The sequence below is a fragment of the Caenorhabditis briggsae genome, assembly GCF_000004555.2.
Source record: "Caenorhabditis briggsae complete genome, chrX, whole genome shotgun sequence".
In the NCBI taxonomy this organism is placed as follows: domain Eukaryota; kingdom Metazoa; phylum Nematoda; class Chromadorea; order Rhabditida; family Rhabditidae; genus Caenorhabditis; species Caenorhabditis briggsae.
The window spans coordinates 16,736,452-16,751,996 of record NC_013491.2 but is presented as its reverse complement, the minus strand read 5'-3'; the positions used below and the strand labels follow the sequence as shown (position 1 = coordinate 16,751,996).

Here is a 15,545-nt window from a genome sequence, read left to right as displayed (position 1 = left end):
CCCAGGTGTATGAAAAACCCTGACAAAAATCTGAGAAAACACTGAAAATCAACAAAAATTCGAATTTCGCGCGCTTTTACCGGCAGTTGGCCTAGAAAACTCACACCTGGCCGCTAGGTCACCGGTTCACACTTTGACTATTCAATGCCGTTTTTTTCAATAAAGGAATTTTTTGAATTTTTTCTTTATTTTTATGGGGATCTAATTGGATTTCTGCACAAAATAAAGCAATAAAATTTTTCACCGCACACCACCTTTAATTCTCGAAAAAGAAAACAAAAAGAATTTGCCGCCAGCAGGGGTCGAACCTGCGACCTTGGGCTTATTAGACCCACGCTCTAACCGACTGAGCTATGGCGGCTGTTGGCAGGGAAAGGGCAGATTCTATACATAAAGAGAAATCGGGGCGCCGGCAACATTTCGCGACATGAAGAGGAAAGAAGGGGAAACTCGGCAACGCTCTTGCACTTGTGAATTTCTCTTGTCGAGAAAACTTCAAAAAGAGAGTGTAAACTTGAAAACGTAAATACCAAAAGAAGAGGTATGTTCGATGGATCTGTAGCGATACTTTGAAAAGTCCAATTACATGAAATTGAATTTTTGCAATTTCAATTTCTAATTTTCAAACAATTTTTTCAGAATCATTTTTCAACAAATCGGTGAATCCGATGTTTACTCCTGAATTTCCTATTTGATTATTAATCTGGAACGTGTCCAAAGGTCCCATAACGACAACTACCATAACCTGAAAAAAATTCCAGTACCTAAAAGTGGGGTTTTTAATAACCTCAGCAAAATCACTTGTTAACCCGTGTATTTGTATCTGCTTTTTTTTTCCTTGTTTTCCACGGTCCCACTATCTATTTTATCGAATAGAATACACACGTGTGTTATAAAACTTTCGAATTTTCTCTTTCCTCTCTTCTCCGGCATTCTCCCGCCAAATACAAACAGTACAAAGACGTGCCGCGGCGCTAACCGTGGAGAGACGCAGGTAGCGACGACGTCATAGTTGCGGTGTTCTCTAGAGAGAAATTTGAAAAGGAGGAAATGAACTTTCAAATGATAAAGGTTGTCTGGGAGGTTTTTGTGAGTCTGGGAACCATAGAAACCTGAGAATAACTTTGAATTGTCTGAGAGAACTATGAAAATAATGAATAAGGTTTTGGAACTGTAATTGTTTTCTAGATGGGAATTAATAAAAATTGTAAGTTTAGTATTTTAGACATGACGTCTACAGTAATCCCTTTGTTTTCTTGGACAGATGGTGTGAATTCGCTTTGGGCGTCGGTAGTTTTGTTGGCAGGTGAATCGTTTTCATTGTTTTCGGAGACGATTTATGAAAGAAGTGGTCCCCTCAACAGATCCATCTAGTTCGTTGTAACGATTAGATAACTTTCTCTACCTTCAATAGTAGACTGTGTGTTGGAATGTTAATCGTGGAAAAACCAATATCACTTCAAAAGGATAGGACAATAGAATATGATAATAAATAAGGGGAAATCAGACAATGGGACGATAATATAGTCAGGAGAAATGTAATAATGGGAAAAAAGTAAATAAAAGACCAGGAGTTTCAATGATCACCGTTGGCACCATGCCAACATTCTTATTCAGAGAGGAAAAAATATAAGGAAAAGGAAATTTCCCGAAATATGAATGACTCCTGACATTTATCGAAATTGAATGATAAAACGTTCGAAGTTCTGAAGTTGTGGTATTGTCTGAAAATTTTCCAACCTTATTAACGTTTCTTTTGTAAGATCTCATCATTGTTGTTTTTTCCTATAGGCCGTTGGCAGATGATGTTCAAGACAATGCTGACAATGTGCAACAAATACAGTAGTCGCATACTCATCCATCACTCATAAAGAACACTAATTAGGAATAAAATGACAGTTTATTGCCTCTTCAACTGGCTGTTAGTGAGGGTCACACTATCCGATTGAAGGGTGCAGAGAAAGAATTTGAAATATGGACTTTGGTAAACTAATTCTGAAACATTTATAAATAGGAAATTAAGAGTTAAGTCGAGAATAAAACAAAAATCCCAGAAGAACAAAGAAAACTAATTGTTTCGAGTTTTTTTCAAATTTTCAGCCCAGTACTAGCACATTTATTTTTGAAAATTTAACCAATTTCAACTCTTCTTACTTGGAAGTTCTTTAGAATCTGCGAACATACTTTTCTATAAAGGAAACTCTCCAGAAAACAAACAAATTACACTGAAATATGTGTTTTTGGGTCAACAAAATTTGAAAGTTGCACCTTGCGCGGCGCGTTTCTCGGAGCAGGTGCTTTTCATTCTGTAAGCTCTAATTGTTCGGATTTTTTGTTTTTATAGAAGAGAAATGTTTTCTCTTCAAGAATATATATTTTTCTCTTAGATTCAAAGACAAGAAAGTCTCTTAAATACATTGAAAATGCGGTCATCAACATCAGTTTTCAACTTCTTATCGGTTTTTCACGGGAATGACTTGTTTCCATTGTGTAATATTTAGTCTCAACTTTTAGAAAAAGTGATTCTCTTCCAGAATATAATGGAACAATTTGTAAAACAATTTTCATTAATTGACAAATCTCATTTCTAAATGCCAAATGTAAAATTACGCGAGACCAGCGTATTTTGCTGCCTGTAACTTCGTTGTATTTCCATCTATAAAATTTAAAAGGCATGTGAACTGTGTATTCGACTTCAACTTTACAAAATTTCAGAATATAAACCCCATTTTGAAAGGAGTTACGGTCGTTATTAGTAAATCAATCACACAATGCCAAACCGTGCTATTCGGCGGTAGGGGGGGGGGCGGGGCGATGTGTCCCCGCGGGGTGGTGGATTTTCATATATAAGCAGGGTGTACAAACACCATACCCCTCAGTCTTCATTTGAATTCACCCCTCTCTCTTGTGTTCAAATCATGCACTGTTTTGCAATTACCCCAACCCCAGAAGGCTCTCCAGCCCCAGAAGACTCTCCAGTCGCAGCCCAAACTACTCCAAAGCGCCCAGCCGCTACCCCAGCAAAGGCAAGAAAAGCTAAGAGAGGTCCAGGACGCATGTTGCCATACGTGACAATGATCCGAACCGCGATTACCGACTTGAAGGAGAAAAAAGGATCCTCAAAAGCTGCTCTCTTAAAGTACATCTCGGCCAATTTCAATCTTGGAGACGACGTTCACAAGGTAAATTTTTTGAAAATTCTATTCGCTGGGTTTTTGAGGCGAAATTTTTGAAGAAAAATGGATTTTGGTGAATATTTGATCAAAATTTCTTTGTTCTCGCTGGATTTCGTAGAGCTCCGAAACTTTAAAATGATTATTTTGACAAAAAAGTATCCAAAATCATCAGAAAAATTGTTTTTCTTGGAACCCGGGCCAAGCCAAAGCCGACCCGGAATGCGCAAGTACCGTAAAACCTCTAATAGAACGAAACCCGGATCGTCCACTTTGAGCCTATATATCTCACTTCTTTTGAAAGATATCGAAAAGTGGTTAACTAGTAAAATGTTTATCAGAATATCAGCAACATTTTACTAGTTAGCCACTTTTTGATATCTTTCACAGAAAATGAGATATATAAACTCAAAGTGGACGATCCGGGTGTCGTTCTATTAGAGGTTTTACGGTATGTTCACGGCTAATTCGTAACTTTCCCTATTTTTCAGATTAACCGCCATCTCTGCGCCGCCTTGTGCCGCGGTGTTAAGGCCAAGAAAATCACACAAACTGTTGGAAGTGGAGCCAATGGCAGCTTCAAAGTGCCAGCGAAGGTCGTCAAGAAGAAGAAGACTGCCAATAAGACTGGAGTCAGAAAGACTGCTAAGAAAACCGTTGCTCCAGGAGCCGAGAATGTTGTCCCAAGTGGCGATGCTGAAGCCACCGATGCCACCTCTTCGACCGCTGCTACCGAGAAGAAAACCTCCAAAAAGGCTGGAACCGCTGCCCGTGGCAAGGCGTCAGCTACCGGAAATAAGGTTAAGAAGATCGCAAAGCCAGTCGCCAAGAAGCCGGCTAAACCATCGGTCAAGAAGTCTGCCAAGAAGGCTGCTGTAATGAACGCTGCTCCTGCTGCTTCGACTGAGGTTGCCGCTGCTCCTGCTGCTTCTGCTGAGGTCGCTGCTGCTCCAGAGGCTTCCAAGACCCCAAAGAAGTCAGAAACCAAGGCTGCCGGCAAGAAAGCCGGAAGGAAAGTGAAGAAGGTCTCAAAGCCAGTCGCCAAGAAGATCTGTAAGTTATCGGCAAAAAAGATTTCTGAAAAGAATGTTTTTCCAGCTGTGACCGCCGCCAAGAGTGCTACCAAGAAGGACAAGACCAAGGCTGCCGTTGCCAAAACTGAGAAGGTTGTCGCTAAGCGAGCTTCAAAGCTAACAACTGCAAACGAAGCTCCAGAAGTCGCTGTCGCACCTGAAACTCCAAAGGCTAAAAAGGCTGTGGTCGCCAAGCAAGCTTCAAAGAAAACCGTCGCCGAGGCTGAGAAGAAGACTGTCTCCAGGAGAGCTACAAAGCAACCAACTGCCAACGAAGCTCCAGAAGCCGCAGTCGCCGCTGAAACTCCAAAAGCCAAGAAAGCTATCGCCAAAGCTGCTCCAAAGAAAGCCGTCGCCAAGGCTGAAAAGAAGTCTGTCCCCAAGCGAGCTACAAAGCAACCAACTGCCAACGAAGCTCCAGAAGTCGCTGTCGCACCTGAACCTCCAAAGGCTAAAAAGGCTGTGGTGGCCAAGCAAGCTTCAAAGAAAACCGTCGCCGAGGCTGAGAAGAAGACTGTCTCCAGGAGAGCTACAAAGCAACCAACTGCCAACGAAGCTCCAGAAGCCGCAGTCGCCGCTGAAACTCCAAAAGCCAAGAAAACTATCGCCAAAGCTGCTCCAAAGAAAGCCGTCGCCAAGGCTTCAGCCAAGAAGGTAACCAAGAAAGCTTAGATTGTCAAATTATCTCCAATGTTTGATGATCTCAATCTGCCAACCTACCTTGTCTCTTCTTGCTTCTTCCGTTTCTTGTTCTCTTATGCTCATGACCTGTTCCAGCATAAGAAATCACCTTGTTAATTTACATTCTTTTTGTTAAATCCCTGTTTCATCAATAAACGTTAATAAACCCCCCAAAAAAGTGTTCTGTTGTTTTCTATTCAGAGTCCTCACCATCGTTTCGCCAATCGATATCGTAGTCGTCTTTGTTGCTCTTTCTTCTCTTCACGGGTTCAGCTGTCAGGGGTCTGTTGATGGATGACAGTGTCGAACAGTGTGTTGGGAGTGCGCACGACATGTGTTGTGTTGTGTTGCGTTTGGTTGCTATGTTTGGCACTGTGCCAGATTCATTGTGTGACCTCTCTTTCTGCGCACTGTCCGTCTACCAAGCATCGTCGTTGTATCGGAGTGATGCCAGCTGGGAGGGAAAGGGGAGACGATGTAAGAATGTACAGGGTGCCGGAGAAGACAGTTTTTAATTCAAATTTAAAGTGAAGGCACATCCTTATGAACACCGTTTTTCCATTATTAAACAGCACAAGCAAGGCAAGTTTCTTAACAATATTCGTTTAATAGTAAGAGTCACAGTCTGGAAAGCCATCAAAAGTTGCGAAGAGACTGGTGTTGGTATAAATCGACTAAGAAGCGACTGTTCAATAAATTCCATCGCTTCTGAGCAAGTGAAAGAAGTTCGGGAACAGACGAAATTTTCGGGAAAGCAAATGGTTGAAAATGTTCAAGTGATGGGTCTTGTAATCCCTCAAAGTTAGCCCGAAGCCAATAATTTTAAATAAGAGTTGTTCAGGTGTCATATGCTTACTTGGAACATTCAAGTCTCGGCAAAAGTACTGCAGGAGAAAAAAGAAAACGGCATGCCTATTTCCTTCAGCTTCTGTTCTACCCAAACGGTCAACTTTGAGCTCAATTATCTCGCTTCCAGTGAGAGCAATCAAACAATTGAAAACTGATAAAATGTTAGTGATGTTATGTTAAACAATTCCTTAGTTGACCAATTTTTGATATCTTTCACAAGAATCGGGATAATTGAGCTCAAAGTGAACGTTTTAGATGGGCTTGTATTCGAAGAACTACGGTAACTTCCTTAAAATGAGTTGATTCAACTTCAAGTTTCAATAGGAATTTTATCGAAAAACTTATGATAAATTGAGTTTGTAGTGCTTCGATTCTAGCACCTTTGTTGTTGACGGTATTTTTTAATTCACCAAACCAAACCACTTTTCCGTACCGGAAGAGAATAATTTCTTGAGAACATTCTAATTTCTGTGAGGACAAGCTTGAAATTTAGCTTTAGAAGCTGTTTACAACTATCGGATGAAAGCTACGGATGGAACTGGGGGGAGATCTGCTTTGCACTACTTCTGAAACGTCGGAGCAGGCGCTCCATTTTCATGAAAAGTCCGAATTTCCTATCCAAAAAAATATAAAAAAAAAGCAAAATTCGATATCTAGGAAAGTTTATTTGATAGATAAAGGGATACCGTAAACACTCTAATAGAACGCCACCAGACCGTCCACTTTGACCCTATACATCTAACTTCTTCTAAAAGATATCAAAAAGTTTTTCACTAACAAAATGTTTATCATGATATCAACAACATTTTATCAGTGGACCACTTTTTGATATCTCTCACATAAAATGAGATACACGCGCTCAAATTTGACGATTCGGGTGGCGGTCTATTAGAGTGTTTACGGTAATTATGGTTTTATACAAGTCAGAGAAAAATACTAATCGAAATCAAAATGAGTGAGAGATGAGGGTTTCAGAAAAATAAGTTCGAGATATTATCATCAAAACAAATAAAGAGAAATAAGTGATAAAGCAGGAAATACAAAGCTATGGTCATGGGAAAATGTCTACAAGTGTGGAAGTTATGGGAAACAAGTTGATCACAGTTTTTCTTGTATCTGGTTCATTCAACGACTTCAGTGCGAATGACAAGAACTGGATACCGGACTATACCTGAAACAATTCCTGAGTTTTCTAAAATTACATTGTCAAAAAAAAACTAAAAAACTCACGATCCAAATATGATTTTCCTGATTTTTTGTACTCCTTCTGAAGACGATAAGCACGTAGAGATACCATATTATAATATTCGTCCCGATCATCACATTCTTTGTATGCCTTCGCTTCAATTTTCTCCAGCTTCCTTGTTATGGAGTCCATACGACCTTCCAGGTAGGCAAATGGATCTGGTGGTGGGAATAGCATCGAGCCCAGTTTATCCACAACAGTCCGACGAAGTTTTGGGGTGATTGTTGATTTTGCTATAGCTTCATCAGCTGCCGATGGACCTTGCGGGTTCTGCTCTTCATCAAATTCCTCAAGCTCTTCTTGTGTGAGACCCATGAAATCAGCGAGTTCGTGGGACAAAGGGATGTCGCCATATGCTGAAAATAATGCTGCTTCGAACTTTTCCGTAACATTCTTCTCCCACACTCACGATCATTGCTGTCGGCTCTTCTCGGTCGCATTTCCAGAAGTTTCTGCATTCGGTACATGAGTCTTGCCAGCATCGCATAATACTCATCTCTAGAATGTGCTCTTTCGAACGCCTTCTTCTCCAGATACTTCACATATTCTTTGAGCTCTATCATCCTAGCATCATAATTGGCATTGATGTTGGGGTGTGGAACGACTACGCTCACAATTTTCTCCATCAGGTCTTCACGAGCTTTCATAGGTAGAGGATTTGGAATAATGATGTCAGGTAGTTCTTGATCATCCATCCTTCACCTGCAAAATCAATTTATTGAGCTCAGAAGAAAGATAACTGAATACGAATATATTTACGAAAGTTTATTGATATTAAGAAACATTGAAACCGTTGAATCCGAATTCGGAAGATGACTGAAGAACAAGAACGACGAATGTTTGAAGTCCGAACCCCGAAATAACGAAAACAAGACCCATTCGTCTACCCGCGCGTGATTATCCAAGGATAACGGAGAGAATGAGAGGCGGAGTTCCCGGTCGAGGGCCGATGTCTCTTTTTTGTAGACGGGAAGAAGCACAAGAAGAGGCCCCGGAGGTGTTTGGCGCTGTGGTGCTCCTCACAAAACAGCATTTGAGGAGACGACGCGTAGTGTGAGCCCTTCGGAGCTCCAGGATCTGAATGTATGATTATTCGGATCCTTGCCCAGCAGCAGCAGGCGGCAATTGTCGTCTTTCCTCTCTAAAAGAAACAAGAACCAAATGGAGCTTCTTCGTTCTTCTTCTTCTTCTTCTACTCGCACCAACTCCCCCCTATCTCACTTTTCCTCATTCTTCTTGGCGCCGCCTTCTTTTTTACTCCTTATGGCTCTCCTCGTTGACTCACCCACACACCGAAAATGGGGTGGCGGAGAGACGGAGTGGGGGCAAAGGAGCCTCATAGACAGATAGAAAACAACTAGCGAGATGGAGGCGAGAGTCCTCTTTTTCTACTTCTTCCACAGGCGTCGCCTGCCGTCGTGCTCCTCCTCGTGGGCTCCAAGTGTGGTGTGCGAGCAATGTGGCCCGCCCAGACAAGCTGTGGAGGGACGGCTGAGCAGTTGGATGCTCTTCTTCTTCCGAGCCACGAGGCGAAATGAGCCAAGTGCACACCGCTCCCGACGCTCGAGAAAAGGCCCTCCGGCGGAGCTTCTTGTTGAATTTGCCTGCTCTCGTCTTCTGCGTGTTGTAAGGCAAGAAGAGCGAAGACAGACGGGAGGAATATGTGTGTTGGTGGTGTCGGCAGAAATGTGTGGCAGCGGGCAAGATGACTTCGCCTCTTCTTGAAAACTAAAACTACAATGAATAATTGAGTGGGGGGGGGGGGGGATAACTAGGAGCAGATGATGGCAGGAAGACCACCGGAGGATATGCTAATAGAGTTTCGTTCAACTGGGGGTTTGAGAAATGGGTTCAGAACTTTGGAGATGTTGTAAGGGTTACTGTATCCTCTTTCTTGAAAAATGCTTTGTGGCTCGCTTGGCAGTGGAAAAACAAAAAATGAGCACTACGAAAGTGACCATAACACTCGGGCAAATAATTCGCGTTTTAGAACTACATTGGTTTATTGAACGATATAGAATAATACAATAGAGGAGTTTTTTTACTGGTTACATGATAAATAATTTAATCAAAGAAAATGATTGCGGGGGATGTGATGCACATTCCCCGGTAGATCACCACCAGAAAAGTGCGACGTAGCACAATTTGTTCTTAATTTTCCAGATTTTCTCTAGTTCCGAGATAACTTAAACCGAAAATATAATATTTTCAGATAGTACACTAATGGAAACGAGGGATATGAAAATACAAGAATGGGACATCGAAAACTTTTTATTGTGACTATAAAGTTTTTTATTCAGGTTCTCTCCTGTGCCTCTGGTATGAATCTTCTGTCTATCAACTTCTCTTTGTCCATTTATCTCGGTTCCTGATAACGACGTCAGAATTTTGTCAACTGTTAGATTATTCATCATAATATTACAAACATTTTATCAGTTGACACACTTTTGATACCTCGCATAGGAGTTCAGACAATTGAGCTCAAAGATGACTATTTCAGTTTTTAAGGTAATTTGCTAATTCCTAGTTCCAAGTTTCAGAGTAGGGCCCCTTCGATGGCATACAAAGAAATTAACGATTTAAAGGAAATTTGGGAGATTGGTTAGAAATTCCCGACCTTGTCAGTACTAATCTATTTATTATTCAACATGAATTCATATGCGTACACAAATTGGAGAACTATCCTAGCGGTTTCAATTTCCCTTCGTCCCACATTTTGAACGGCTCAATTTCGGTTAGAAACCCCTCTTTCCCTGTTGCTCATGTTCTCTTCAAATTCAAATCAAAACCCTGACGCGTTTTTCATTTCGGTTCGCTCTTCATCTTCTTTTTTCTTCCAACGCCACCATTCCTAATTGGGTCTCATCGATTGTGTGTATGGCGAGAATGTGTATGTCAGTTATATGGGTGTGTACTAGTACTACTTCATACTCTCATCATCGTATTCAAATCTGAAAAGTGGCTTATTCTTGTTTTTTTTTCCAATTGCGGATTTACTTAATCCTTCCGTAGTTTTCTTGACTTCCGTTTAAAGAGCAAAGTCTTCCACTTGCAACTTGCTATTGATTTGCTGTTAGTCATGCTGTTATCATCCGTTTTTAATCCGAAAATCGCCAAAATTTCTAATCATTTCCAATAAATCCTATTTACACTCATTCATCGTTTTTTATTCTTCATCTTCTCAAAATTTCCATCATTGAATTGGTTTTTTTTTATTTTAGCGAGCCTCATTTTCATTATTAAATTGTCTTCCGAACTCTGAAACAGTGTTTGGGCCACTATTTTTTTTCAAATTCAAAAAAATCGTTTGTAAAAACATTAATTTTCCCTCATCCAGCTGTTCTCCGGTCGCTCCTGACGTGATTCTCATAAACGGACTCCGAAGTCTGAATCGCTCTACCAGTAACTCTGAAACTTTTTTTTAAGCATAAAAACTTACCCTGTGTATTCTGATCCGTCTTATTCTGAACACTAAGCAGTGAATATTGAAAAGTTTTTTAAATTTTCCAGTTTTTCCACTATTAATCACGTTCCACCCAAAAAAGAATTATTATGTTTGTCTCTCTCTCCATTAAATGTTCATAGAAACACGCCTCTCTTCTATGTATGCCACATAGTCCGCAACGACGCGCACAACAACGACACTCCGCCCTTACGCCCCGCGCGTTGTTTAACAGTGATCTCTCCCTTTCTTGTCTTGTTTCCTCTACTCATTTATCGGTTTTTCTTCTCATTTTTTTTATTTTTCTTTTTTCGCTAGTTGTTTCAAGCTGCATTTGTTGATTTTTTTTGCGGAAAAAATAGTTTTCGTGATATAAAACGTATTTTCATGAACAGTTCTCCATTTTTCTATTTATTTATCCGTTTTTTTTTCATCGTAGCCGTGATAATTTTCGTTTCTTCCAGGTTAACCAGTGTCGTGATTCAACATATCAGAGATTGATTAGTGTTATGGACTTGTCGACTGAAGAATCGGAGAAACCTGCCATCGGTGAAGAACCAATAGATGCTGTAAGACCTCAAAATGGGTTGTTGGAAGGCGCACCGCCTGGCGATACTGCTTGTGATGGCGAACATGTTGAGAACACCAATGGAGTCGAAAACGTGGAGCCAAAGGAGGTCGCCGTGGTCGAAAGTGGTCCACCTATGAAACGACAGCGTTTGGAGAATGTCAATGGGAATGGAGCAGAGGCGAATGGAGTGAAGAACGCTGGAGAGCACAACGCGCTGGAGACTATGGAAGAAAATGGTGTAGAAAATGGTGGACATCCGGAGGCGGTGATGAGCAATGGAATCGCTGTAAACGGTACGAGTGCAGATAACGGTGCGAGTGCAGAGAACGGTGCGAGTGCAGAGAACGGCGAACCTGTTGTCAACGGAATCGGAGCTCCAACTCTTGACAAAGTCGTTCCAGTTCTCGAGACTCCGACAAAAGTAATCGAGGATCAAGAAGAACGGAAGGTGAATAGGAAGATTCCAGCTGCGAAACGTGAGAAACGTGAGTTTAATTTGTCTGCTGCGAACAAATCTCTTTCTGCGTTAACCAAAAAGAGACTTCCAACCATTCGAGTCCGCGCGTCGATTCTGAGCCAGCACGGGCTGATTGATAACTCACGTCAAATTTAAATTGTGAGCAAAACAGCCAACAAGATGATAGAGCTCGAAAAGCTCTTGAAAAAGAATCGACCTGCTTCAAAAGTGGTATTATTGTCCGGATCGACTTGTTTAGCCGGTCCGCTAATTTTGCCTTGTCCGAATGTTGAAGGTTGGCCCGCACCCGGTTACTGATTTGAATGTCGGTTGTTTCTGATTGAAGTTTGTAGATTTCATCGAGCTGTCATGTCTGATATGTTGTTTTGTTCATAATTCCCGTCGAAAAATTCCAGCTCATTTTGTTCATGTTTTCGGAAAACCAATGGGATTGATAATTTTGTTATCACTATTGAGCGTCAGTTAGATAGTGGTGGCAACAGAACAATGGCTAGTTTTTACTTGAAAATGTGTCTGAACGGGCGCCTCAATATTGATGATGATGCTACATCGTTTGAGTTATCGAAAAGTTGTCAGGCAAATTTCCTGCGTTTCACAACTGCTGATTATTTTGGTGACATTTGATCAAGGCCATAGCTAACATAAATTAAATGACAGAAACTGAAGTTGATCGAAATTGGGTCTCTATCGGCTTTCCTTTTGATTAACTTCAAAAACATCACCTGTCAATACCTTTCCCCAGCTTTAACACTTTTTCTAGGACCAAAATCACAATTTTCAGTCACCCAAATGGCTCCTAATACTTCACAGGCACCAGAGGAGGAGGAGGAAATTGAACCACCACATAGAGCACAAATGGACGCTGACTTTCGCTTGGCAACGCGTTTACAAGAGGAGGATGACAAAGTCGCCAGGGAAGAGGCCAAAAAACGTTATGAGCAACAGGCATTGGCAATTCTTAAGCGACGTAACGCTATTCATCCATTATTAGAAAAAGGTGCGTCTCCCAACTTGTTAGTTCCCCAATCAACGTTTCTGACACTTCCAGAAGTTCCAACTGCCTGCGAAATCGACAAAGCTGATAAGTTGTTCAGTCGGTGTATCACCGAGCGTCAGAGTGTGTACGTTCCTGCGCCAATGGGCTTGATTGGATACAACATAAACTATTATATTGATGGTTATATGGAAGTGCTCAATGGAAATCAATTTCCACTCGACCCCGTCATAAATGAACCAATCCGAAATACGACCCATACGCCGGGATATGACGATGTTGTTGACACTCCTGTAAAAGATTCATCTGACAATCTCCATGAAGGCCAAAACATTGAAGTAGGAGAATATGTAACAGTGTCTGCCGAATCAAGTGACCAGCAAGGTGGTAACCAGCCAGGACCATCTAATCGTCCGGTTAATCTTCCACGCTTCGCACGCACATTCAAAGAAGAGCAAGAGGAAATAAGAAGGGCCATCCGGCTTTCTATGCAAGAATATTGTGTGAGTGCTTTTGAAATTTTTCTGTACCGGTCAATAACATATACCATAATGTGTTTTTCAGTTAATTTTGTCAATTTTCTAGAGTTTAGAGCTTTGCTGTAAAATCTCGGATCTCTGTGAAATGTTTGGAGGTTATAAAAAAGACATAGATAGAAAATTTTGAAGGTATAGAATTTTTTGAAAATTCCTAGTTTTTCCGTTATTTGCCGATTTCTGAAAGAGACCTGTTTTACACTTTTCCAGTACATAAACAGGAAAAAGGGGAGTTGTTCAGAAATCGGCAAAAAACTGAAAAACTAATTTTCTAAAAAATGCATAACAGTAAATGTTTCAATCTAGGTCTGTTTTATATCCTCCGAAGTGTTCGGTCTAATCCGACACTTGACAGCCGAGCTTCAGACTCCTCAAAATGGTTGAAACCTACTGAAAAGCAAACATTTTGAATATATTCATCAGTACCGTCTATAGAAAAAAATGATGATCTGCTCTCTGGAGAAATTAATTTTTTCCAGAAGGGAAATAGCTCGAGTATGAACGATGAATACGACCCAGAGGAAAATCTTTGGCCTGGCTCACCACAACGCAACTCATCGCCAAACGATGCGTACTTCCCTGTAAGCTTTATATTTTCAAATTAATTCCAATCAAACCTTACATTTTCAGGATCCGAATGTGCCATCAACATCAGCTGCATGGGACGCGCAGCCTAGTTCTTCCTCAAAATCGTCCAGCAGAGATTGTGAGCCATCTACCTCGTCAGCCTGGTACAAAAATCAGCCTTCTACATCCGGACCACCTGTATATCGTCCCGCCCGTCTGAGAAGCTCGGAAATGGACGATGAAGTCTTTGAAGAGACCGTGTACGAGATTGATGAAGCTGACATTTCTTCTACAATCACCACTGACGCGGATAGAGTCGAGCCAAAAGCGATGTGGAAAGACCCAGAGCATATGCCAGAGATCAAGCTCATTGAGAGAGAGGAGCTCAAAAAGATGCCTGAAGACTACATTAGTGAAATCCGAAAGGAGCACACTGAGGGCAACAACACATTCCAACCATATCCAACCGAAATGGAAACGGAGTACATGCAATTGATTCGTTCTTACTTCACATGTCCATGTGTTGTTCCCAAGAATGTTGTTGGGTCTCGTTTCGAAGTATACATTCGATTCCCATTCCTCCAACGTCCACTCTACGTGCAGAATGTTATTGCCGCACTTCGTGCCCCGGATAATAATGGAGACATTCTTCCTCAAATGCCAGAATTCATTCGAGAGATGAGTGTCCCACAGTTCTTCAAATATGCTGCTATCATCTATATGGGTCTCAACTTCACGAACTGCCCGACGACATCTGTCATTTCGGCAGAACAAACGCGTAGAGCCAGAAGTGCGTGTGCAAACTCAATACAGGTGATCATTGATCGTCGATATCTAAATGGTTATCATGACGTGGTTTCTGCCTTGGGTAAGTTTTTGTAGCAAAAAGATGTCAAAAATGTGTTAATTTTTCAGAAGCTCTCGATATCACGGAAGTGGATATGATCATAATGAAAATGGTGCGAGATCAGCGCGTTGAAGAGAACACCGCCGCCATTCTCCGGAAAATGCTGCAACCACGAGTCACAAGAGTCATCCATTCGTATTCGGAGACTGATGCCAAGGCAGTTCAACATCACGAGAAACAGGACGATGCGCACACGCCCCAACTTCCAGAATTTGGAATTTGGGGACCAGATCCTGATCCACCTCAAGAAGAAGCTGAGCAAGCTGACAACAAGGAGGAGCCAATAATGGCTAACATCAATTTCCCAGCTAGAGCAGTAGATAATTCGCTGACTGATGTAGAGTTTTCACCTGCTAAAAACCCAACGACACCCATTAAGAATGGTAATTCTGGTCATCAAACTGCCACGTCCGCCGAGAAGGTTCTCGTTGAAGAGAAAGCTGCTGATGAAGCAACAACTTCAGCTCCTGCTGATTCTGGAGAAATCAATCATGATCCAAAAGTTGAGAATCCGGCAACTATTCAGGATACTTTAATTCAGCCACAAGAAGAGTCATCGGAGGTTGAGGAGAACCAACAATAACTTCTCAGTCTGGATTTTCTTTTGTTAATAGTCTGTATAATGATAATATCACAGTTTTATAATATTCTCACCCTTCTAGGCAGTTTACACGCCAATTTAATTCTCCCCTTGTATTATAATTCGTCCCATAGCTTCCCATCTATTGTAGTTTATTTTGGAATATTTTAGTCCCCGTTTTATATATTTGAATTTGGTGAATTTCATCAATCAATTCTCCTGGCTCTATTCCAGCCATTATAGCGTATTTCTGGCTACTTGAACCCCGTTTATGTGTTTAAAATCGGTGTTTTTTTCTTTCTCCCGGCTATCACTCTTTCTGGCTCTATTTAGAGACCCACTTGTCCAGTCCTGACTTTTCTCCAGTATTCTCCCTCCCACATTTCTACACTTTTAATACCATCATTCAAGTTTTATATATATATTAAATCAGTTTCACACGCCAATC

The 15,545-nt window shown here is 41.2% G+C and overlaps 3 protein-coding genes and 1 non-coding gene across 4 annotated transcripts; 2 read left to right on the top strand and 2 right to left on the bottom strand.

Moving 5' to 3' along the window:
* Positions 1-287: 287 nt before the first annotated feature.
* Positions 288-361, bottom strand: CBG28184. The gene has a single exon. It is a non-coding gene (tRNA).
* Positions 362-2,918: 2,557 nt separating this feature from the next.
* CBG22701 lies at positions 2,919-4,918 on the top strand (the record flags this gene model as incomplete). Its single annotated transcript, XM_045240363.1, has 2 exons — positions 2,919-3,182; positions 3,665-4,918. The coding sequence occupies 2 exons, from the start codon at positions 2,919-2,921 to the stop codon at positions 4,916-4,918; spliced, it is 1,518 nt and encodes a 505-aa protein (XP_045097637.1).
* A 1,979-nt stretch (positions 4,919-6,897) lies between these two features.
* Positions 6,898-7,717, bottom strand: CBG22702 (the record flags this gene model as incomplete). Its single annotated transcript, XM_045240362.1, has 3 exons — positions 6,898-6,947; positions 7,007-7,378; positions 7,432-7,717. 3 exons carry the CDS (start codon positions 7,715-7,717, stop codon positions 6,898-6,900), a joined length of 708 nt encoding a protein of 235 aa, XP_045097638.1.
* Positions 7,718-10,973: 3,256 nt separating this feature from the next.
* On the top strand, positions 10,974-15,100 carry CBG22703 (the record flags this gene model as incomplete). Its single annotated transcript, XM_002645420.1, has 5 exons — positions 10,974-11,520; positions 12,295-13,010; positions 13,523-13,624; positions 13,674-14,478; positions 14,526-15,100. 5 exons carry the CDS (start codon positions 10,974-10,976, stop codon positions 15,098-15,100), a joined length of 2,745 nt encoding a protein of 914 aa, XP_002645466.1.
* Positions 15,101-15,545: the final 445 nt, after the last annotated feature.